This window comes from Triturus cristatus, chromosome 3_1 (assembly GCF_964204655.1).
Source record: "Triturus cristatus chromosome 3_1, aTriCri1.1, whole genome shotgun sequence".
Classification (NCBI taxonomy): Eukaryota; Metazoa; Chordata; class Amphibia; order Caudata; family Salamandridae; genus Triturus; species Triturus cristatus.
In genome coordinates, this window is record NC_140583.1 from 1175816441 (window position 1) to 1175842438 (window position 25998).

Consider the following 25998-nt stretch of genomic DNA (forward strand, 5'->3'; position numbering starts at 1 on the left):
CAGCATACACCAGTCGATGTCTCTTTGCCAATCTGCCAGTTTCGGCGGAGCGGGTGCACCCCAAAGGCGGGCTATGTTTCTTTTTGCCACTATTTGTCCCAGTGTGACCCAGAGTTTCCCTCTCGCAGGTAAGTCCGTGGGTTCCCAGATGTTCAGGAGGCATCTTTTTGCCTCTGGGCGTATGTCCACCTCCCATACCTCCTGCATACATGAGACAACCCGCCTCAAATACTTCTGAACCCTCGGGCAGTCCCACAGTATGTGGAAGAACGAACCCACTATACCGCAACCCCGCCAACAGAACCCCTCCCCTCTCCCCCCCCCCCCGCCCCATCGCCTGTAGTCTCGTGCATGAGATATACACTCTATGCAGCACCTTAAGTTGAATGAGCCGAAGTCTGGCCGAAATTGCCACCTCCCTCGGGGACGCCAGCGCCTCCACCCACTCCTCGTCATCAATCTCCAGTCCGTCGGCCACCCATTTCTCCTTAAGGGAACCAAGAGGGTCAGGCGGATTATTAATCAGTTTCTTATGCGTAAGTGAAATGGCGTGCTCTGGCATGTATCCGTCGAGTAACCTATCCTCAAGAGGGGAGGCCTGTGGGGGCTTAGTCCCCGGTGGTATGTTAGCTTGAAGGGAGTGCCTGATCTGCAGATATCTGAAATATTCAGTATGCGCTAGATCGTACGTTTCCTGCAGGTAGGCAAAGGATCGAACCCTCTCGGGCCCCCACAGGTCCTTGACCTGCGAGATACCAATAAGGTCCCAACTGCGGAACCCCTTAGTATGACCTAGGCTGCCCAGCCTCTCCGACGCCCACAGTGGAGTGGCCATAGTCAGGGTATTGGACCAACCCAGCTGCCTGTGCGCCGCGTGCCATATTTGAACCGAGTGCTTGGTCGGCCCAGTGAGCTGAAGTTTTCTGGGTTTAGAGTAGAGTGCGACTTCGTAGTTCCCACCGGGAAGTAACCATCTATCCATCCCGTAACCGGGGTCATTGCCGTCTCTATACGTCCCTTGGTTGATTGCCGACAAGTGGGCGGCCCAATAGTACTTGCGGATGTCCGGGAGGGCGATCCCTCCATCATACCATCCCAGTGTTAGCTTATGCAATGCTATCCGCGGCGTGCCCGCCCAGAGTAGCGTCCGCTGCGCCGCCTCGACAGCAACGAAATAAGAATTAGGCACTAGATCTGGATAATTTTGGAGGGCGTAGAGAAACCGAGGCAGGGCCATCATCTTGAATAGGGCCGCACGGCCCAGCAAGGATAGCGGAAGCTTCTGCCAGATCTCGGAATCCCGTTGGAGCCGCCGCAAGGGCGGCCTTAGATTCTTTTCGTATGTAAGTGTCCTATCCACTGAGACAAAGACTCCCAGGTAGCGGAATCCGTCCTCTGCTAAGGTGAGCGGGCAGCCGCTGGGAAGCACGGGGGGGCTGCCGTGAAGGACGTATGTAAGGGACTTGCCCCAGTTGATACGGAACCCAGAATTTTTCCCGAAACTCGTGAGAATATCCATGGCTACAATAATAGACCTACGAGGCTGGGATAAGTAGAGGAGGATATCGTCGGCATACAGGGAAATTTTGTCCTCCCACCCGTCTGACCATTTTAATCCCGTGAGGGAAACGTCTTGCCTAATCCAGGCCGCAAGAGGCTCAAGCGAGAGCGCAAATAGGAGGGGTGAGAGCGGGCAGCCCTGTCTGGTTCCCCTCTCAAGGGCAAAGACCTCAGAGACCTTGTTATTCACCACTACCTGGGCCAGGGGCTCCGAGTAAAGAAGGCGAACCCAAGCTAGAAAGTTGGGGCCGAAGCCCAGTTTGCGGAGCGTCGCCATCATATACGGCCATTCAATGGTATCAAAGGCCATGGTGGCGTCAAGCGATACCACCACCGCATCCTCCCGCATTGTGTGGCACCTTCCCAGTACCCCATTAAGGCGTCGTATGTTGAGAGCCGTGTTTCGATGCGGCATGAAGCCGGACTGGTCCGGGTGGACCAGTCCGGGTAGGACCGAGTGCAGCCTGTTGGCAAGAGTTTTCGCCAAAATTTTAGGCTCCGCGTTGAGCAGGGAGATCGGTCTGTATGAGGAGCATAGCTCTCTCGGCTTGCCCTCCTTCGGGATAGCCACTATAGTTGCTACGCGTTGGTCGCGCGGCAGCAGTCCTGTAGCCCTGCTCTCTTCAAACATGCGTTGGAGGTGGCCACTAATGGCGTCAGGTTTTAGTTTGTAAAGCTCGATCGGGAGGCCATTGGGTCCAAGGGCTTTCCCCGGGCGAAGGTCAACTATCGCACGTTCTAGTGCGGCTGCAGTTAGCGGGGCCTCAAGGGCCTCTCTGTCGATCTCCGAGAGGCACGGCATACGGATATCTGTCAGGAGGGCATCAGAGTCCTCCTCAGGACGGTACGACCCCCTACTGTATACCCGTTGGAAGTGCCGCGCAAACTCCGCGGTTATCTCCCGGGGCTCCGTGACCAGTGCCCCTGAAGCAGTTTGTATTTCCGGCACCACTTTTTGGGCCCTCTGTTTTTTTTCGAGCCAAGCTATAAGTTTACCTGCCTTGTCGCCTTGGTCGTAAATCCTGCCTGCCTTGTGCATGGCCACCGTTTGAGCTGCCTGCGTGACCAGCTCCTTGTATTCCGCCGTTTTGAGTCGCAGCCGATGCTGCAACGCAGGTTCACGATCCGCGCAAGCCACCCCCTCCAACGCCCGGAGGTCCGATTCAACAGATTGCAACTGTACCACCCTCTCCTTACGGGTGCCCGAGATGGCAGACAGGGCCTCGCCCCTAAGCACAGTTTTAAAAGCTTCCCACAGGGTTACCGCGGAGCCCACTGAGCCAACGTTACGCTCGAAGTAGTGAGTTATGGAGCGGGTCAATTGTTTCCTGAGATCCTCGTTTTTGCCAGACATTGATGGGCATCACACAGTCCTCTCGGCCCCCACCCAGCGTGATATGCGTCCAGACGGGCGAATGGTCGGAGATGCCACGCGCCAGGTGTGAGGCTTCTCGTATCACCATTTCGTGCTGCAGCGGCGACAATATATAATCTAGGCGTGAGAAAGAATGATGTGGCCCGGATTGGAACGTGAAATGCCTGTCTGTAGGGTGCAGTAGACCCCACAAGTCCGTGAGCCCAAAGGCGTCAAGGAAATCAGCCAGCCACCTCTGCCCGAAGGTATGTCTCGGGGGGGGGGGGGGGTGGTGGGGCGTGAGGGAGGATGTCTATCCAGGGTGCCCGAAACCACCGCATTAAAATCTCCCCCGACGATTAACAGGCCATCCATAAATGAAAGAAGGAGCCTGCCCAAGTCGGTGTATGATGGAGTTTGCAGGCCTGGGGGGATATATGCAGAAAGGAGATTTAATCTACGGCCCTCCCACCTCCCCGACAGTGCTACGAAGCTGCCCAGCGGGTCCGTCTCCGTGCGGTCAACATAGAGGGGCAGAGAGCGGCGTAGCAGGATGCCCACACCCCTGGAGCCCTAGGTGAAGCCGGAGTGGGCCGCAAGGACATATCCCCATCGATTGAGGGCCCGACATGTGTTACCCATGAGGTGCGTTTCCTGCAGAAACACGACGTCGGGGAGGTGTCGTTTAACGAACTGCAGGACAATTGTACGCTTTAGCCCGTCGCCCAGCCCGTTAACATTCCAGCTAAGGACCTTCAGACTCCTCTCCCATCTACTAGCCATATCCGTTACTGTGTGAGCTGTCCCGTCCCAGTGCACCGGTGGCGCCACCGACTCTGATCTCAATACCACTACGTGACCATAAAACCTTCCCAACTCCCCGTCCACCCTCCCGCCACCACAACATTCCCACCCCCGGCCTATATTGCGTTAAATTCCGAACCATGTGCCTGGCACCTCCAGGTGTGTGTTCCTGGCCGAAGGTTCCCACCCACCCTATTGAACCAAACCCCCCCCCCCCCTGCCCCCTGCTCTGTAGGTTCCAAACTACCCACTGCCCCAATTAGCAGAGCGCCTGTCGCCCGATTTTTCTTTTTTTTTCTTCTCGCCTTTGCCCCCCCCCCCCCCCAGCGAGAATGAGCTGTCCTTCCCCTGGAAAAACCTCTGTTAGGGGGGGGAAGCGTGAGCCGGCCCGAACCCCAGCCGCCAAACCTGCGTTACCCCAAACTATAAGTCCCTGAAGTGTGCACGGCAAACAAAGGTCAGTCACTGCACCCCCTAATCGAGCGGCGGATGTGTCCACGCCCTACACCGGCGATCCCACCCATTGCCCTGTAAGTGTCTCATACATTACTGTTCGGCCAGGCGCAGTGCAGCAATCTGAGCTTATCAAGTCGCCGTGCCCCTGGGCGATTCCCAGCGGGGACTGTTAGACCTGGAACGCCAGGTGCGGCAGCATCTAGCCATTCCTGAACAGCCGCCGGCGAAGTGAAAAAATGGGACCTTCCCTCTGCAATGATCTTCAATTTGGCCGGGAAAAACATCATGTACTTGATGCCCCGTTCCCTGAGAGCCGCCTTGACTCCCAGGAAGGTGCGCCGTTCCTGCTGGACTCGCAGCGTGAAGTCAGGAAAGAACCTGATAGTGGCCCCTCCGTACTGCAGGTCCCCATGCTGTCTGGCCACTTGTAGGATGGCGTCCCGATCCCGATAGTTCAGAATTTTCGCGATTATTGTTCTCGGCGGAGCCCCCGGTCTGGGGAGCAGGGCCCGGTGAGCACGTTCCACGGTAAACAACTTTGAGAGTCTCTTTGGTTTCAGGTGCCGGAGGATTAAGTCTTCAAGAAACAGCTCAACACTCTGCCCCTCCGGTACACCAACCACGCGGATATTACTCCGTCGCGCCCTCCCTTCCTGATCCTCGAGGCGGAGAGAGAGCTGGCGGTGCTGGTGGACGAGCTCGTTGACACGCCCTTCAAGCCGTTTTTCCGAGGCCTGCAATTCCTTGATGTCCGACTCGTTCGCTTTTGATCTTTCCGTGGTCTTGCCCAGGTCCGCGCGGAGCAGGTTAACCTCGATGGAGATCTTGTCCATTTTTGTTTCAAGATTAGTGCCCAGCGTCTGTATCGCCGCCATTATGGAGGTCAAAGAGGGCTCCGCCCGGTCCGCAGCGCCTCCGTCCGCCGCCCCGGCCTGCAGCGATCCCGTAGGCACCGCATATTTGTCAAGATTGTTAGTTTGTGTTTTCGCTCCCGCCTTGGGCCGCATGGTGGCTGTACACCGTTTCGCGATAGAGTTCAGCGCCCCGTCCCGGCGGTGGCAATTGTGGACCCGGCCCTGACACTTCCTCCTCACCAGTCCAAGTCGTAGCTCCGGGCCGTAGGTCGGCCCCACCCCCACGCGGGAAGTCGCGGGTAGTCGTCCCCAGCCACAGGCCAGACGTCGGGGGCACCCCCCCGCCCCCCCCCCCCCCCAGCCGGGAACCGCTCAGTCCGCCTCTCAGGATTGATGGACCAGGGCACCCCAGGCCCGGGAGAAGGCCTCAAACCAAACAGGCCGGCCCGTCCACCTCTGCGTCTTCACCACCACACACGGGCCCCGCCAGCTGGCCCGCTTCCAGTGCTCACCGCACGTCCAGTGTCTAGCGCCCTGGGCTCCCATTCAGTCTCCTGCGCAACCCACCTCAGCGGCGGCCCTCACGCCGATGTCCTGGGCCACTCCCCACCTCCGGGTGGTCCCACAGCAGAGCACGGCCAGCAGCGTCCGCAATGGAGAGGGTCGTCCGCCCACACAGGCCGAGGCTTCCTCGCAGGCTCCGGCTCAATGCGGCGCGATCCTTGTGTGCTGCCTCGCGGGGGCCCCAGCGCGTCCCAGCTTCTATCTCAGCCCAACAGCGGAGCCCGGGACCCGGCTCACCCCGGAGTCCCCACGCCGGGGGCAAAGGCCTCAGTCCGAAGCTGCTGGCGGCCGCGGCGCGGGCGAGCGTGGCAATCTGGTCTTGTAATGCCGGCCGGGCCCACGCAGCGCCCCCCCAGGCTCCAGCCTCCTCCAACAGCACAGTCGCTGGGTCATGCCTCGCGGAGGTCCCCGCGTGTTCCGGCCTCGGTCACGGCCCCCGCAGCTGGTCCCGGACCCCGCCTAAGCTCATGCAGTGCGTAGGCCCCAAGCCGGGGGCTGCAGTAATTTCCTCCGCCGCCACAGGCTCCAGGCGGCAGAAGCAGGCAGTCCGCCGCGGACGGAGCGCGGCGATCAGGTCCCGCCGGGCGCTCAGATGTCGCTCGTCTCTCCGGGCAGCAGCGCACACCTCAGGGAGCTGGCACCGCAACAAAGGTGCGTTCCAGTGCGGATTTATGGTCGGATATTACGGGAACAGCGGTCCCGGCGGAGCTCTGCAATCAGGCGACCATCTTCGCCGGTGCTTGGCCACGCCCCCCGCAAATCAGTCTTGACCCTATTCCTCATGGTAATAGTCCAGCCCGAACTGCCAAGCTAGGTCTTCCCTGGACCGAAAGTAAGCATCCTGGGACCGGTTTCAGGGTAACACCCCAATCAGCCAGGCCAGCTTGAATCCAGTGGCAAAGTGAGCAAGGGATCCATGTCTGGACATACCCTGCCTACTTAGGGCGAACAAAGCAAACACAAGGAGATGATGGACGGAACACAAACTTTTCAGACACCCCCCCCCCCCCCCCCCCCCCAAATGCCCACCCCCCCTACCCCCCCCCCATCCCCCCCCCATCCCCCCCAGTCACAGATCTGGGTTGAATCCAATGAGACACAGGGTCAAGACTGATTTGCCTATGGTTTGGTTTGAACTGGGGTGGCGAAGTGAGCTAAAGAAAAATGATGGATTCAACCCAGATGCTCCGGCCATCATGCCGTGTGTTTGTTTGTAAACTGGAGTCCATTTCAAACAGGGGAAAGTGGCTGCTGTTGCTTGGAGAAATGTTTCCATTCCTGACTTTTTAAAGGCTACTTCTAGGAGGATCAGTCCATATATTTAAGCATTGTCTCAACTTGCACTCCTAAACTGGTACTTTGGAGGCCAGGCTTCTCGCCAGTTGAGTCGCCCTAATCGTGCTTTTTAAGATTGGTTTAGCATGCTACCCTCATTTATGGGCCACATATTAGAAATACATATAATATGGTTGCATATTCCCTATTCCTATAAAACAAACTGCCTAACAAAAACTGGGCATGATGGTATAGTTCATTCAGTCTTGCTGAGTTATTAAAGGAGCCAAGTTTAGTTTTACAATCTTTTTTATTTCTGTGCCATTTCATGCTTTTTATTTTCTACGTGTGCTTTTTATGTGGTGTTTTGTAGCGAAGTATACTGTTACTCTGTATTTTGGCTAATTGGTTAAAAAGGTTCATAAATGTTGCCTTATTTGGGCATGATTCTTATGTATTTGATTTGAACAGAAACCATGACTTTTCTAAAACACTGTTCCAGATCTTGCACAAACTCAGATTTTCTTTTAAGCGTATCAAAGAGAATACTGGTGGCAAAGAACCGGGATTACAAATATGTAACTTTTCTTTATTTTTCCCTCTTGTAGTCGAAGCAGAGTTTTAAGAAAATTGGAGACTACAGCATAGGTAGGACTTTTATTTTATAATCTGCTTCATTGTTACCCTTGATGTGATGGTTGTGCAATTTCATGTGTTTTTATATTGTACTTATTTGGTGGAACTTTTGTTTTACCTTGTGAGCAGTATACCTGCATTCTCTTTCTCTTAGTCAATACGTTTTTAAGCTGCATAAACAACTCAATTGCCGTATTAAATGGTCCTGAGAAGTATCTAGATGTGTACTCTTCATTTCTATCATCTCCTGCATTATTCCCAAATAGTTTTTCCACATATTTTTGTGGGTCACTTCTTTGACTTCCCGCGGGTGCTGTAAGGATACAAATATTTGTAATGTGAGTGTTCAAATATTGAAGTAAATCTTATTTAATAACACTGGGGCTTTATCAACAAAGTGTTTACCCACTGTTTCATTCAGCAGTTCAGTCTTTAGTAATCTGTGTGTTCTACTTGAGCTTTCTGGGTGACATAATTTATTCTATTTTTTTCCCTTAAACAAAGAATACACAAGAATAGCATTCAAACAATGAAAATAGAAATTGTTATTCAAAAGCTTCTGCTCCTAATGCTAGCAGTATTACAGTAACTTCTGCCTTGTACAAGTTTATTGGGTGCATATGGGTCTGCACTTTTTCATCAGACTCCTCATGTAGGTTGACGTTTCTAGATCATTTGTTAATCTTTTGCTGGCTTTCAAAGTGAGGTGAGCCCAAGGTGTAGAGTCCATAGACCTCCTACATTTCAGAATTTGTGGCTAGCTTCTACCGTTATCACCTATTCAACTGCCATACAACAGTGCAAGTTTGATTACTAGAATTCCTGGGTAAATTTAAGAAGACTGACCCATTTCTGCACAACGTACCTACATGGCATAGAGGATGTGGCGCAGTGGGCAGAACTGCCAACTTGGGGATCTGGGTTCAAGTCTCTGCATCGGCGCAAACATTTTTGTGATTCAGAGCAAATCACTTAATCTCTCCGTGCCCATGGACATTTCCTGGATACCCTCACGAGTGAGAAGCGGCGCTATATAAATCTCCAAAATACAACTACGTTTCACTGCCAGCAAACTGTTTCTTACATTTAATGAACACACTTAACAGTGCTGTTGATATGTCAATAGATTTACACAACGTATTTTAGAGGGTTAGCCTATCTCCTTCTCAGACCTCTCCCAACCTGGGACATGCCCAAATGATATGTAGGAAAAATGGCATTTTGCCACATCCCTTGAGACAGATTGGGCAATCTCCCATGCCAAAGCCTGCCAGCTACATCATTGTGTACAATGTTTGTTGCAGCTTCTATAATTGTAGGTGTTGGAGGCCTCTATTAATTGCCACCTCCCTGAGGTATACCAGGGAACCCTCCCAATATTGATCTTCCACTGGACACGTTTCTCTCCCATTTACTCTTTAATTCATATAGGTTCCCTTGGAAATTGATTTCTAGGATTTTTTTAAGTTTAGGAGGCAGATAGTTTTACCCATACGCCCTAACAGTAAATATTACTCCAGCAGGGAACTATTTGAGTGGTCCTCACATCAATATATAGTTGCATGGTTTGTCTGAGTTTGAGATACCATAAAAATTAAGTCTGAGCCATGCCATATAGCATTTGTGGCTGGGTGAATATTTTAATTTCAATTGATTTCCATAGATCTTTCAGGTTAGATATTCCTAGTACATACACTTTGTGAAATCTTGATGTTTCCCCACGTTTTTACATGCTGACTTCACAAATGGTTGTCTCCTTTGTGATTTTCTTTTACCACTCAATTATAGCCAAGGCATCTTTGTAGCAATAAACCATTAAGAATATGGGCTCTGATAGAGTAACAGACTTGTATATCAGTCATGTAATCATCACCCTTGTTTTGGTCCTCTGAGTGTTGGTCTCCTAAGTACAAATGCCTATGGAAATTGCAGAAATTACCATTAGCATACGCTGAAGCCATTTTGTTTGTGGCATCCATTTTCATTCTTGGTTCTCAAAAAAAGGGGGTAATTTAGAGGTTAATGGTTAGGTTCCCCCTCCACTAGTACATGTATCAAAACAACAACCTGAGCAAGTCAAGTCAAAGGAACCTAACCTGGGTATATGGGCGGTGCCAGAAATCGACTTGATCCTGAAAAACCAATTTGAAAGAAAGGGAAAAATTAACTCTTTCTTGAGTCCCCTCACTCACCAGGGTTTCCCCACGGTGACATGCTTCATCGTTGGGGTCCTCCCAGTCCTCTACGGACTGAGGCGTGCTACAACTTACGAATTACGAAGGAGCACTAGAAATCAGAATATGTGTAGTGCAAGTGAAGTGGTGGAGTGGGATAAGGAAAATTAAAATAATCAGCTAATGGGCCAAATAAACTTTATTAATGCTCTAAGCTGATAAGTTAAAACGGGGTGATATGCTAGAAAACCCTTACTATGATGGAGAGGTGTACCTAGCATATGGTCTGGTCAACTAGTTTCGAGCTTCCCCAGCTCTTCTTCAGGACTCCACTGGGACCAGCCTAGTGTGAAAAAATGCCACTCCTAGTTAACCTGAATCAGGTGCAATAAGTGAGACGCTGCGACTATAAGGCATGCGTTTAGAAATACATACATAATGTACGTCAGCAAATATCTGTAGGATATAAAACAAAGGTTAAAGGAAAAAATATATGATCAAAAGTACTATTTACAATGTTAATCGTGAGCACACTACACCCAAGTGTTTGTACACTTTCTTTTCTGATGTGCTTCTATGTGAATTAAAACTGAAGATAAATTATTAATTATATTCTCCATGCCGGCGTTGTGCTGAGACAGTGGATCGAAATTCATAATACTAATATGTCTGACATAACATATAACACACATACACTTAACGAAGAAAAAGACATTCCATACTTAATAAAAAGCAACAATGTGCCTCATGGTCAACGGAGGGGGTGCGGTGATCTCGTACATCTAGGACAGAATTGTAAATGTAAATGAGATTGTTAGGACTGTGGCGTGCTCCGTAGTGAAGATTCGCCCTACGGGTAAGAAAAAACGGGAAAACTGATCTCCTTGTGGCATTTAGGTTTGAAGATCCTGCCCTTCAAAGGTCACTTACTTGTACGTGGACAACCACACTCATGGACACCTACTGGAGCCAAACCTCACGGACCGCATTCTGGCGTGTACCCGGTGCGGAGCTGGTTGTCAATGATTGAACTCGCATGGAAAGCGAGGAGGGCTCCTGAACGGGAGCCTAACTGGAGCGGCCATTTTGAATTGGGACGGAATTACGGGGAAATGTTTCGTATATAGTGGTGGTAACAAAGCGGATTGTGATGCACAATTGCCCTAGATGGATAATGTCTGCAAAATTCTGTGCCCCAGGCCGAAGGTTGTAAAGGCGAGGTATTTACTAAGAGTTTTGGAAAACATTTTTGGGGAAAAACTATATTGTCCAGAGGTCAGATGTATGACAAAAAATGTATGACAAAAAAGGGGAATTGTTGCCTAATTGGGCGGAAAATAATCAGAGGTTGGGGGGTTGTCACAAAACCTGGGGTGAAACAGATAATCAGGAGTGATTTGCAAATGCCAAAAAATAGAAAAAAATGACATATTCAATGAGTAGATATACAGAGAGTATCTGCCAAATTCAACGAGAAAAAAGCCTAAGTGCACTGGAAAACTGATCATATAAATTGACCCCAGGGTATATCATCATTCAGACCCTTACTGTCCGAACGTAACTTAAAAACCCATCGTTGTTCTTTTTCGTGTAGTTGTCTTTCAATGTTTGGGTGATGGTTGACATGTTCCAGAATGACCCAATTATGGTCATTGGGTGTGCGTTGGTTTTTCAAAAAATGAGTGGTCATTTTGGTGTTGTTGCGTTTGCACCTAAAATTACTCCGGTGTTCGACTATTCTGGTGTTTACCTTCCTTGTGGTCATCCCCACATAGTGAAGGTTACAAACGCAGGTGATCAGGTAAACCACCCCTGTTGTATTACAGTTGGTGAAGGATCGAAGGTTCCATGTCATTCCATTGTTGTAGGTAACTTTTTTGGTCACCTTGGTAAGGTGGCATACACTACAGTTACCACATGGGTGGTGGCCCTCAGGTAGGGGATGGAGCAGACGTTGGGGACCTATGGTTTTCGTCGGGGTAGGACGAGTATGAACAAGAAAGTCCCTCAGATTCTTAGCTTTTCGATGGCTGAACATGGGTTTTTGTAAGTCTAAACCACCACTGTTCAGGATCCGCCAGTGTTTTTTAATTATTTTGCTGACTTGATTAGATGCAATATTGAAAGTGGTGATGCAAATTTGTCTTTTAGGCTCTTTGTGTGTAGTCACCGGTTTATCTTCCAAGAGTGCCTCTCTGTTATTGTTTGAAGCTCTTTTTCGGGCTCTGGACACCAGATGTTGTGGATATTGTCGTCGTATCAGTTTCTGTGATAGGTCATTGGCTTGGATGTTGTAATCTTGTCGTGTAGTGCAGTTCCGTCTCAGGCACAAAAATTGGCCAAACGGAAGGTTGTCTTTTAAACTGCGGGGATGGAAACTATCGTACACAAGTAAGCAATTCCTTGCTGTGGGCTTGAAATGTGTGGTAGTGATTAAACGCCCGTCATGGGCTGTTATGTTGAGATCTAAGAAGACCATATTAGACCTGCTCATAGTGAATGTGAATTTCAAGAATGGGTCTTGTTGGTTGAGCCAGACTAGGAAAACTTCAGCCTCTTTTTCATTGCCTTCCCAGATCAAGAACACATCGTCTATATATCTTTTCCATAATTTTATATGGTTGATGTGTGGGTTGTGATGGTGGAGAATTTTTTGTTTCTCCAGATGGTGTACGTGAAGCCCTGCTACGCTCGGCGCAAATGTGCTTCCCATACTGGTACCGTGGGTTTGTTTGTACAAGGAATCGTTGAACTGAAAGAAATTTTCAGTCAAAGCCAGGCGACAGCATTCGAGGACCACATGCCTGGGTGTATGGTAACCCCAGTTGTTATGAAAAAGTACCTCCTCCAAGATATCTAAAGTATCCTTATGGGGGAGACTGGTGTAAAGGCTCTCTACATCCAAACTGATCAGTATACTGGTTTCAGGGTTGAATTCAAGGTCCTGGATTAAACAAAAGACTGCCTTTGTGTCTCGTAGGTACGTTTCGGTAGCTTGGACCAAAGGTCTTAAGAATGCGTCTGCAAACTTAGATAGAGGTTCCAGAATTCCTGATACTATTGGTCTACCTGGGGGTGACTCCATGGATTTGTGTATTTTTGGGATTGTATAAAAGTAAGGGATTATAGGTTTTTTGTTTTCTAAGAAATCCGCTTCTTTTTTACTAATCCAATCATTGGTCAAAGATTCCTCCACCATACTCGCGATCTCTATCCGTAGGCGTTCAGTGGGATCCTGTTGTATTGCCAGATAATTCCGTTCATCACACAACAGGCGTAGGCATTCTTGTTGATAGTCAGTCGTGTTTTGTAAAACTAAGGCCCCACCTTTATCGGCTGGTTTTATTGTGAGGTCATTGTTGTTTGATAATTGGCGAATAGCCTCTAGTTCTACATTGCTCGGCTGAACAGAATTACTTGAAATTTGGCAGAGAGGTAGTCCTCAGGTCAGGGATGTGCCTTTTGCATATATGGAGCCAATCTGTTCAGTAGTTACTGAGAAAATTGTAGTTAAAAGCACATGCATATCTATAGCTGCGCACCGTGCGCGCAACCTAACGTGCGCGAGCGTAATTCTGATTGGTTGTTACATGTCAGTCAACATTCGAATCGGTCGAAATCAGGAAGTGTCGGCCGCCATTTGGTTTGTTTTCAGTGCGAGAGTGGAAAAGGAAGGTGGCGAACGTGAAAAGGGGGCAGGGTAGAGAGTTCCTGACCCCCTAGCCTTGGTCAGGGGGTCCCTGAAGGACCCCGAAGGCAGAAAAAAAAAATGTAATTTCTTTTTTTTTTTTTTTAATCGTGGGGGTGCACGGTGCGTGCGCGCACTGTGAAAAACCATAAAAAAAATTATTTTTTTTAATACGTAGTTTATTGAAAAATAAATATATAAAAAAAAATTGAATACATATATATCTTAGCATTTAAAAAAACGTACAAATTCACTGAAAAAACCATAGGTTTCACACACGTTATAGTTAGGAATTCGCATTTAAAAAACCTTGCGAATTCACTTAAAAAACCATAGGTTTCACACATGTTATAGTTAGGTGGATATTTCACTCGTAAAAAACCAATGAAATTCCCCCGTTATAGTTGGTTCAGATAACTATAACTCGCGCGACCGCCACTCTATCACAAGGATGATGTCATCAGTGATGTCATGAGTGATACCACTGATCATGAGTGATGTAAACTAACTATAACAGGGGAATTTCATTGTTTTTTTACGAGTGAAATATCCACCTAACTATAACGTGTGTGAAACCTATGGTTTTTTTAAGTGAATATATCTATATATATATATATATATATATATATATATATATATCTCACACACACACACATTTATAAATGTGTAGAGGTGTATTAAGAATGAGTGGGTGTAGGAGTGTCTGTATGGATGATTTATTGCAAACATGACTAAGTAAGTGATTAAACCCGTCTTAGTGAATGTATGGGTGACTGAGTAATTTGTGTGAGTGTCTATCAGTCTGTCAGTTGCTGTGTGAGTGGCTGCATAGGTTGGTGAGTAGATACATGAGTGTCTATATGGGTTATTGATTAGTTGTCTGAGTACTTGTATGGGTGTCTGTGTGAGTGGTTGAGTGACTCCCTGCATGGATGTATGAGTGGGTGAATCCCTGGGTGATTGGGTTCATGAGTGCATCTGTGAGGGACTGTATGGGTGAGTGCATGCTTGTGTCAGCAACTGTATGTAGAGTACGTATTTGTTAGTTTCTGTATTAGTAGTGAGTGTGTGTGTTTCTGTATGAGTGAGCAAGCAGCTGAGTGATTGGGTGAGTGAGTAGGTGTGTGACTAGCTCTATGGGTGACTGAGGGTGTATGCGTGGGTGTTATGGTGGATATCTCAGTACCTGTATTGGTGAGTGACTTGCTGTATGAGTGTCTGTATGGGAAAGTGAATGGATGTGTATGTAGACCTATCGATCAGTGAGTGGGTATGTACTAACTGGTATTGGTGTGTCTATGGTTTCGAGAATGGGAATCTGAATTTTGGAGTGGGTGTATGAATGGTTATAATAGGGTGTGTGTAGTTGCATCAAAGATTATGTGGATGATGCCATCAGTGATGTCATTTGAGATGTCATCAGTGATGACATAGGTGATGTCACTGTCCATGTCATAAGTGATGTAATATGTGATGTCATCAGCCGTGCATTGCGGGGCTGCAAGTTATAGTTAGCTCCACTAACTATAGCAGCTGAATTTCTCTGGTAACTATGACCCTGTAACCTTTGGTTGTTCCTATGAATTTCTAAGATTTTTTAAAATGCTAATTACCAACTATAACGTCCCTGAAACCTCTGTTTTCCTGTGCAGAAAAAAATTATATATATATCTCTCGAAACAACTTCCATTCATTTGGACACGCACTGGTCCATCTAGTGATTTAAACAAAATCATTTTATTCAAAAGGAACGGGCATTTTCACTCCAATTACTCTGTCCTGACGTGTTTCAGAGCCTACGAGCTCTTTCCTCAGAGGCAGTTTGAGTGCACCCATGTATTTCCTCTCCCACAGTTCCCTGCATTTCACTTTGCTTTATTGGCCTCTGGTGTGCCCTTTCTGAATAGAATTAATTAGTGCATGACGGAACTTGTGATTTGCGTTCAAAGTTAATTAATTCCTCCAGTGGATATGTGCAATTTAGAACCTTTACCAGGACCAGATTCCAACCCTCCAGTGGGCCTCAGTGACAATCCTGTTCCTGTTGTGTATATATAATATTTTTTAAATGTATCATTTTTTTCCGATTAGAATATTTTTTACATTAAAAAGATCTAAATATATATATCTAATATTAAAATGTTCCCCCCCCCCCCCCCCCCCAAATATAAACATGGTGTCGCGCGTATCTGACACAAATCCCTGTACATTGCCGTGCCTTCGTTCCGGATCCGCATACGGAACGCAGCTCCAGTGTGATTTTGAACATATATATTTTTCACATATACATTTTTCATATATATATATATATATATATATATATATATATATATATATATATATAATAGTTACTAAACTGGTAAATTAATAAATGAGTAATAAAATGGTTATTAAAAAGTTTTTGTAATAGTAAGTCCTGGAGTCACGGTATGTCCGCGTAGATCGCAACTTCCAGATTCGCGTACAGAACGCGAGTCCAAGGGTTTTTTTACTGCAAAATTACATATACATATATCATTTACATAAGTAACGACTAGGTACAGTTATTTGTGAATGAAATATTCTAACATACAACCAAATATTGTTGTAATACAAAATGTAAAAAAATAAAATGGAATATGGGTATGCGGTTGCACAGTGTAGGAGTCCCCATGTGACACATAAGAGATGTGATTGGTAAAACATCCTGTCATCATTAAACTTGCTGGATCCCACCCTTTTTCTTCTACTCTAGGGTGTGTTGCCAACAGTCCATCTCGTTCTAGGAGAAGCTGTTTGCAGGTGGTTTGGTGTTAGTTACATTTTGATTTTGAAAATGTAAAATGCCTGTATCAAAAGACCTGCAAGAGGAGGAGGACCTGACAGTCTTTGAGGAAAAAAATGAGCACCCACGTAAGAAGTAAAGTATCGTGTGGGAGTTTTTTAGGATTTCGGAGGGGGCAAAGGAAGTAAATGCACAGAAAGTGATGTGCAAGGTATGTCAGAAGGTGCTGTCTCTGGGTGCTTAGAAAAATTATTCCTGCGGCACGTTTTCTATGTACAAGCATTTGAGGACTATGCATGGAAACAATCTTGCGGTAGCAGAATTGGCTAGCCTGAACACTTTAGAAGGTGGCCAAGATGCGCGCTCATCCACTTAAACAAGCTGGTAACAACAACTCTTGTGTCCAAAGTGCAAAACTGTTTTGAGTGTGGGCGAGCAGGTTGTGAAAACAATGCTGGACACTATAAATAACCGCCATTGTTATTTTTCTTTGTTCCTTCAATTAGGCACAGTGTTATGTGCTAGTTGTTTTTGTTTAATTTCACTTTTAAAACTGTAAAAAACATAAAAAGCACTGCAAAATAGGTTAAAAAAGAAATGTATATAAAATGGTTAAAAAAAGAAGAAAAAAACAGTTCTCATGAAACAACCTATTTTGGTTTAAAAAGATATATGTTGTGTGTATAGATGAGTCAATGTGTAATGAGTATGATTGTATGAGTGCATATGCAGAGATTGGATGAGTGAATGAGTAGTGGCTGAATGAATGGGTGACTGCAAGAACAGTGTCTGGGTGATTCTATGAGTGCATGAATACTATATGGTTGAATGAATTAGTGTATGGGTAGTGCCTGGGTGATTGCACGAGTGCATGCATAGTGTAAGAAAGTAGTATCTGCTTCTTATGGTTACCTCCAATTTTTGCTTGATGTCTCTCTGTTTTTGACTAGTCTGACTGGGATCCTGCTAATCAGGACCCCAGTCTACCTGCTTTATCCCTTAAATTGACATACTTGTACTTTGGTACACTCCAGATTGGATACTTGGGTACCCTTATAAGTCCCTAGTATATGGTACACATGTACCCATGGCATAGGTACCCCCAGTGCTTAATTTGTAAAATATTAAGTGCAGGTGCTCACATTTTTGTAGGAGGCCACACCCACGTCCCCAGATCCACCCACTTCCTCCACTGGCTCCACCGGCCTATTTCCCTTATTCCAAAGTGGTCTTGGCTAACGAAGACTGGCAGAGGAAGCAGTTGCACAAGACACTACCAGTTGGCAGCTCACCAATTCCGAACCCACTCCCCCACACTCAGTTAAGCACACCAATGGAATTGAGCCTGCTCTGCAGGAAGGTGAAACTCCAGTGACGACTGCCTGTGTAGTCTATGTAGCAGCATTATGGTATGGCACGGTTGGTGATCTGTCCTGAATAGCGGCCAATTGGTCCATAATGTATGGTACCTTTAGCCAGTACAAGGCTTTGAAGAACTAGCATAACACAATGTGTTGTAGGACTTCTAGTTTTAATTATACAATTGCAAGCATGTGTGCTGATGACAGAAAACAAGACTACTTGAATGTGCCACTCAAGGCAACATATTTTTTTTTTTTTTACTTAAAAGCCAGCAGCAGTGGAGGAATAACTGCATACCTGGGTCCACTCTATAAAAATGTATTTAACATAATGAGCCATTTCTATGCTTTGCAGATAAATATAACTCTGAACACTAGTACACAGCTGATGGCAGAAAACCTAGTCTACCTGAATGTGCCACTTGATGCAAAATTGCCTCGAGTAGCACGTTCAGGTAAACTTGCTTTTCTGCCATCAGCTGTGTGCCAGTGTTCAGTGTTATATCTGTCTACAAAGCATTCAAATGACTTGGTATGCTAAATAACGTTTTATACTGTGTGGGGCTCACAGCTGCAGTTCTTCCGCCACTGCTACCGGCTTTTAACTTTAAAAAAAGATTTATTTTGCCGCAAAAGTTAAGCCAGAAGCAGTGGAGGAAGGGCTGCAGCCCTGAGCCCCACATACTATAAAATGAAATTTCGCATAATCAGCCACTTGAATGATTTCTAGACAAATAGAACACTGGCACACAGCTGATTAGAGAAAAACAAGATTATCTGAACATGCCACTCAAGGCAATTTTTTGTTGAGTGGCAGGGTTCGGATAGTGTTGTATTTCTGCCATCAGCTGTGTTCTAGTGTTCAGTGTTGTCTACAAAGCATTCAAATTGCATATTTTGCTAAATAACGTTTTATCGTGTTGGGCCCACAGATGCTATTCTTCCGTCACTGCTGTTGGCTTTTTAACTTTCAAAAAAGATTTCTCTGCAAAAGTTAAAAGCCAGCAGCAGTGTAGGAAGAGCTGCAACCACGTGCCCCACACTATAAAACGTTACTCAGCATAAAAACACATTTAAAAGCTTACATTGCAGACACATGACACTGGTGCAAGGGCTTACTTACTGGCACTGCGGGACAGCCTTTTTTAGTTTTAACTAATGTGCGAGGGAGGAGGCCTGCGGCACGACACACTGATTGCCTCTGTCAGATAACGATTAAGGCGGCAGGTGCGCAGTATGCTGGGCGGGCCGAGCGTGAAAACACTTCTCATTGGTCCGATTTGGGCCACAAACTTGATGATTCGACAAGGAGGGAAGGGGCCAGGCTACTAATATATTTTGCAATCGTTTAGTGTTAGTGCATTATGCTAGCGAGCTACCAATGAATGACTGCAAAATTGAAATGGGGTGTGACGGTGTTGGTGACCTACGCCGAGGCAGGGACCCACCAGCTTCAGTTTCTTGCGGTAATGTTGTGTGGCTCATATTTAGGTGGGCGGCCGAGCAGCTGTATCCAATTTGAAACGTTTTCTGCGCACGCATTCATGTGCGATACCAGCTCTTCATGGGGATAGGGGGGGACTGGAACACTGGCAGCTACTCTGAACAGTGCGCCGCCAATAAAAGAATGAATTATAATGCATGTGGACTCAACTAGCTGTAGGCTCGGCCCTGAGAAATAGGTGCCGGTGCTAAGCACCGGAAAGCACTGGCACAAATTAGGCACTGGGTAACCCAGAGGCCTCCCATGGGCTGTAGCATGTATTATGCCACCCATGAGAGGCCAATGCAAAATGGAACTCTAGGTCTACTACTGCAGCCTGTGTAAGATGGTACTTGCACCACTTACTTTAGATATAGGTTCACTATATCTAATTGTCACTACACTTAAAACTTATAAGTCAACCCTATAGCAGGCCTTAACAATCCTGAAGGCAGGGTGCTGGGTTTTATGTGAGAGGGTGCCCCTGCATAAACAGAGCCCCCCCTGCAGCCTTCGGATATCGTTCTCCCGGGTTGTCTGTGACTCAGCCGAACATATGGGTAGAGGTGCATTATAACCTCGCGGTAAATGCTATGTCAAACTGCTGCATAGAAACATATTGAGTTTGGTATCAAACACCATGGAATCATACCTCCACACCAGTAACTGGTGTGGGAGGTATGATTCCACCCTTCAGAAGCGAGCTTCGTGGGGTCACTGGTCTAACTGATGCCAGCCTTCTTGACCCGGACAGCACAAAATGGATGCTGCCGACCAGAGACACATTTCTGCCCTCCTGCTGCTGAGCCAAGCTTGAGCAGAGGAAGGCAGCACAATAGGCATCCTGTCACAGGGAGTTGTAACCACCTCCAAGACAGGATTTAGCGTACTGGGGCTGGGTAGGTGCACTCAGAGTGCCTGAAAGTGTGCATTTGGGCCACATTTGGTGTCCCTGTGCATAGTCCAGTTCAAACCAGTTATGGGAGCCATTGGCTCCTGCTCTGGTACTAAACTGGACAAAGGACATCGGTGTAGCCAACCCTCTGTCCTGCCCCTCCCCTAGGAGGGTTCCCTGAATCTGTCCAACCCTTTCCTGTGGGTACTAAAGGGCTTACGTGGCTGTAAGAGTCAAGATTTTACATGGACAAGATTCCACAAGAAGAAACCACTGACCTTCGACCGTCTGGACACGCTGAACTTCACTGGACATCGACTGGGCTCGACTTCACCCCCCTTTCCGTCCGAAGCTTAGTTTGTGCCTTTGCTCCATACAGGCTCCGTGCAGGACCAGTGATGCCCTAGAGACAATAGAAGAATCTCCCTTGGAGTGAAGGAGTCACTCCCCTGCTTCGCAGGCACCTAAAGTGCAACTGACCAGTCTGCTGCTCCTGAGCTCCTGCGCACTAGAAAGATTTCAGCAACACAGGAGGTGGGTTCCTGAAGGTCCCTGAGGACGATCTGCCCTCTCACCGAGTTTGAGGCCAGTATCCCTCGTCGTGACTGCGTAACCTGAACCCCTGTGCACCGTGTCCGTTTGGCAAGTGCATATGCTTGTTGACAATTCCCGAGCTTGTGCATTGGACTCTGTGTAGTCCTGACACTGAGCAGTATTTGCACCAAAGAGCTCCGGCCTCCTCGCACCGAGTGCTCCATGGGCTGGTACTTTACAATCTGGCTCGAGGTCCCCTTGCGGCTCCTGGTCATTCGGCCTGAAGGTCATCTTGATTTCTCTTAGGCTTTCCTGGTTTCTCCAGACGTGCCCTGACTCGCCATTACTGGGTGAGTCCCCTGGACCTTGCTGGTCCACACCGTAACCTGCTTGACCTTCCTGCGTGGGTTGCTTTTGCCAAGGCTTGTTGGTGCTCCCACCGGACACTGACCCCTCAGCACTCGACATCCTTTGTGGGACAGCTCGTAACTGGCTCCTGGTCATCCTCGACGTCTCCTGGTCCTCGTGGCTGCAGAGTAGAGCACCCCTTCTTCGCACCTGAAGCACCCATCATCTACCGAGCCCCTGGTCACTCTGAAGTGACCCAGACTCTGTCCCCTCTGCTTTCAGGTTCCTTCCTTCCAGAATCCAGGTTTGGATTCCACCGGACCCTTTTCACCTTCACGGCAGCAGTACTTCACAACCTTCCATTTAACGATGAGCGTTTCCGACGACACTTCAGACCTATGCAACCGGCTCCTCTGGGATAGATAACTCTGGTACTACAGTATCCATGGGTGGGGTGGCTCTCTAAACTCTTAAGTTCCAAAGGGTTCGCTCGCAGTCTTCCTAGGAGGGTCCTTAAACTTTAGAAGTGTAACCGTGACTTTCCCATAGAATTGTACAGAGCCCCTGGTTGTGTTCCCACACTGCACCCGTCCTCCATGGGGTCCCTGTCTACTCACCTTGGGTGGTTCCTTGGAGTCCCAGCGATTTTACGTGCTCCAGACCTTGGCTTGATCCCAGTCGTAACTTTTCTACCACTATTATTGTGCTACTTACAATTGTTCTGTTGATCTCGTATTGTGTGCATTGTATCCTATCCTTGTGTAGAGGATAGTAGAGTGTTATATTAATAAATATATATTGTTATATAACTTTTGGTGTTCTACTTCATTTAGTCATTCAGAAGGTAATATTCTGTTAAAACAAGCTGCTTTACATTCCTTCAAGATTAAGCCTGAAGGCTGCTCTCCACAGCTACCACTAGGATAGCTTTCTAAAGGTTCTCTTTGACCTCCTACATCATAAGGGTCGTTTGGACTGGTGCAAGGTGCCCACTTTAATTCGTGGACCGCATATGCCAGGCCAACTTCTCACACATAGTACCCAAGTAAATGGATGAGTGTAATGGTAGTGCCTGGCTTATTGTGTGAGTGCATTGGTTGTGTCCGTGTGATTGGTTGAATGCATGGGTACTGCCTCTATCACTGCCTGATTGTATGGGCAGTGCATGAGTGAATCGATGACTGCATGGGTAGTGGCTGTATGAATTGCTGAGTGCAAGAGCAGTGTCTGGGTGATTCTATGAGTGCATGGACAGTACCTGGGTGAATGAATTAGTGTATGGGTAGTGCCTGGGATATTGGATGAGTGCATGGGTAGTGCCTGACTGATTGTAGAAGTGCATGGGTAGTCGCTATGTAAATGGATTAGTGTAAGGGTAGTGCCTAGCCCATTTGGCTAGTGCCTTGGTATGGTCTGTGTGATTGCATGAATGCATGGGGACTGCTGTGATAACTCTGACTGGATGGGCAGTGCCAGAGTGATTCGATGAGTGCATAGATAGTGGCTAGATGAATAATTGATTGCAAGAGCAATGTCTGGGTAATTTTATGAGTGCACGGATAGTACCTGGGTCAATTAGTGAGTATATGGGTGGTGCCTGGGTGTTTGGATCAGTGCATGGGTAGTGTCTGGATGATTGCTTAAGTGCATGGATAATGCCGAAGTAAATAGGAGTATAAGGGAAGTGCCTGGCTCATTTAGTAAGTGCATGGGTAGTGTCTGTGTGATTGTATGAATGCATGGGGCCTGCTTCTGTCATTCTATGACTACATGGACAGTGCCTGAGTGAATTGATGAGTGCATGGGTAGTGGGTACATGAATAGGTGAGTTCAAGAGTAGTGCCTTGGTGGTTCCATGAGTGCATGGATAGTACCTGGGTGAATTAATAAATATATATGTAATGCCTGGGTGATTGGATGAGTATATGCATAGTGGCTGTTTGGCTGTATAAGGGGCTGGGTAATTCCATGAGTGAATATGTAGTACATGACTTAAAAGGGGAGTGCATTGGTAGTGTCTGGGTGATTGGATGAGTGTATGCAGTGTGTGAATGTATGAGTGCAAGGATAGTGTTTGAATAGTTGGATGAGTGTATGGGTTGTGCTGTATACAGTAGATTTTGTCCTTTACCTTTTTAAGCCTATTAGTTCTATAATGTCTTGAAATAATTTTCAAATGCGAAGCTACCTCGTACTTCAAAACTCTCTAATTTTTAAATATAAAAAGCACTTTCAATACCCACCACACCTGTATTAGGAGAAACTAATACACCCATCTTCATTAAGACAAATTTAGAGAACACATTTCGTGAAATACTTATTCTAGTATGTGTAGGCTTGTACATCTATTCTGAAACCTGTTGTGCATCTGTTGACTCTAACTTCAAAACTATGTAATTTATCATACAGAGCACAAATCTGATCAGTTGTACTAGAGTTTCGAATTAAATCAAAAACCTCTTTATTCGATTTCATATGTAGAAAACCATAACAGTTTCACAGCATCCGAATTTCCTTAAAAACATGATACAATAAAATAATATACAATTCATATCAGTAAAAAGTGAAAAAAGATGGCCCGTACGTGTAATTCATATACTAAACATTGAGACAGAGGGTGCCTGCCGCCAAGTGAGGATACTAAATTTCCAGACAAGCCCTGGTTCTCACCGTAGATTTCAAATAACCCACGACGAAAAAGATACAGTCTGCCTTCAGCAATTGCAGATAAAAAAGCGCTGGGCGAATCTGGTTAAAATTCAGCTTCTTTAAAAGGGGGAATAAAAAATGTCTCCGGGGTACTTCATAAAATTTACAAAATAACAAAGTGTAGCAAATCCTGCGGAGAGACACGGTCGCAGCGCTTGGTGCGAACACCTGTCCTCTACTACACCCTTTTGGAACAGCGAGTAACAAATGGAACAGATCCTTGAGGAGACCTGGACTATAAAAACCGCTCCTATGTAGACAATGACCCCAGGAGATAAGGCTCTGTGGATGGGTTTGTTTTTAGCATCAGGAATTTGCGGACACTAGATTTTCGCACTTCTAGTTCGTCTTTCTCGCTTCCTTAAGCTGCTAAAAGCTTTCTTAACAAATTCAACATCCTTTTGTACAATTAGATCAGGCTTTGAGAACAGTTGAAGGCGCCCCAACTCTTCGAAGCAGCCTTTAATATATTTCAGCCATGGTATACGGACATGTGATCAAGGCTCATACAATCTGTTATAATCTGCTGGCTGAGGACTAAATCCTTATTCAGCCAACACTTGAACCAGAACACTAAGGGGCACAAAGCCAAGGTGTTGCATAGAAAAGACACCCCCAGTTCCTTGTGAGCCACCAAGTTCAATAAACTGCTTGGCACGCCCAGTAAGCGCTTTAAGAATGTATTCTCAACCACCTGCAATACATCTGTGGCAATGTGCCCCCATATTTCGCTACTATAGCAAGCTGTTGCTACACTTTTGGCCTGAAACTTTCAGGATGGCTGCAATTGGGTGCTTGCCCATCTTTGCGGCAAAGTTGAAGATAGCAGCTTTTACCCTTGTGAGCTCCCACTTTTTCTTCTGGATACGAGGCTCCCACTTCAAATGGACATCCACTAAAACTCCCAAGTATGAGAAGACAGTCGTCAGAGGGACCTTTTCAGGGCCTACTGTGAAGACGTACTTTATCTTGGGCCGCGTCCCTACCTGCATTATATAGGATTTGGTGTTGTTTATTGCGAAGTCTCGTGCCCCCATAAAATTTAAAAAAGTATCAAGTAGGGATTGAAGTCCCCTAGTGGTTCTGGCTATAAGGACTGCATCGTCCGCGTATAGTAGGACGGGGAGACCCCGTCGACCTACATACGGGAAATCTGCTCCTGTATTAACCAAGGCTCTGTCCAAATCATTTATATAAAGGTTGAACAAAAAAGGGGCCAAGATGCAGTCTTGCCGTACCCCTCTCCCGATTTTAAAATCCCTAGAGACACGAAGATCCTGAGCATATCGAACGTTCGCCTTAGTGGCCCTGTGCAGAGCCTCTAGGAAGTTAACCATATTGTCCTCCACCCCCATTGCCCTCATTGACTGCCACAGCTTGACCTTGTTGACACAGTTAAACACGGATGAAAGGTACATAAATGCCAGGTAGATCGTACCTGGGTGGGCAATCGTGTACCTACCGAAGATCATATAAAGATTCAGGTATTGGGCCACAGTTGACCACCCAGGGCGGAACCCATATTGAGTGTCAAATTATCTTGTGCTCCTCTGCCCAGGAAGATAATCTTTCTAATATCACCCCTCCTATAACCTTTACCACTGAGTCAAGAAGGGAGATCAGTCTATAGCAAAAAGTGCTATTGCGGTCCCCCTTCTTAAACACCGGCACAATGGTTGAAGTGGCCCAGGAGTCAGGGCAACCATCCCTGGCTGCAGCATTAATCGCGGCCACAAGAACCAGTGCCCAAAAACAGTGGATCCAATTTAAGGAGGTCCGGTGGGATGCCGTCTGGGCCTGGTGCCTTATTACATGTCAGGTTGGCAATCCCAACCTCAACCTCCTTCTGCTCTCAAACCACAGCGGCAAAGTTAATGACCCTATCTGGCTGTTGAGATTGCTCCGTAGGGCCCTTAAACATAGATTGAAAATGGGACCCCCATTCTTCCTCGGTGATATGGGAGCCTAGGTTGCCACCTGTGTCTTTCTCAAACAGCGGGCTGTTGACGATACCCCCAGAACCTTGAACTGTTCCCTAGGGTACTCGTCTAGAACAACTCCCTCCAAGCCACCTCCTTCAAGGAACCCTTACGTATAGCCAGGACCTGTTTATATTCGTTACGACAGGCACGTATCCGTGGTTGGTTTCTCGGGATAACATTCAAAGACTCCTCCAGCACATGAGTCTCTTACCACACTGTAAAAGACATCAGGGTCAACCTGTGACCATTTGAGACGGCGCCTACCATCCGTTGGTCTTAGAATACCCGGTATCACAACCCTGGATTTGCTAGATAAAAGTGGGCCACTCAGTTGCACGCAGAGGGGATTATGGTCGCTGTAAACACTTTCCTTAATAGTAAACCCACAAAATAAAGAATGAAGGGTAGATGAAATTAAAATATAATCAATAAAAGATCCACTACCTCTCCCTTTAAAGGAAGGAACAAGGGCTTTACTGTGTGGGGTAGAGAAACATTAGTGACATTAGATCAAATTCTTTAAGTAAATTATTCGAAAGTTCCCCTTGGGTAGAATG

The 25998-nt window shown here is 46.9% G+C and overlaps 1 protein-coding gene across 4 annotated transcripts in view; it reads left to right on the top strand.

Moving 5' to 3' along the window:
* Positions 1 to 25998, top strand: part of DDX25 (DEAD-box helicase 25) — a 3162033-nt gene that overhangs the window by 113589 nt on the left and 3022446 nt on the right. For all 4 annotated transcript variants that reach the window (XM_085646106.1, XM_085646107.1, XM_085646108.1 and 1 more), the window contains exon 2: positions 7476 to 7515. In XM_085646106.1, the coding sequence (XP_085502232.1) occupies positions 7476 to 7515 (40 nt within the window). The remainder of the gene's footprint in view (positions 1 to 7475; positions 7516 to 25998) is intronic.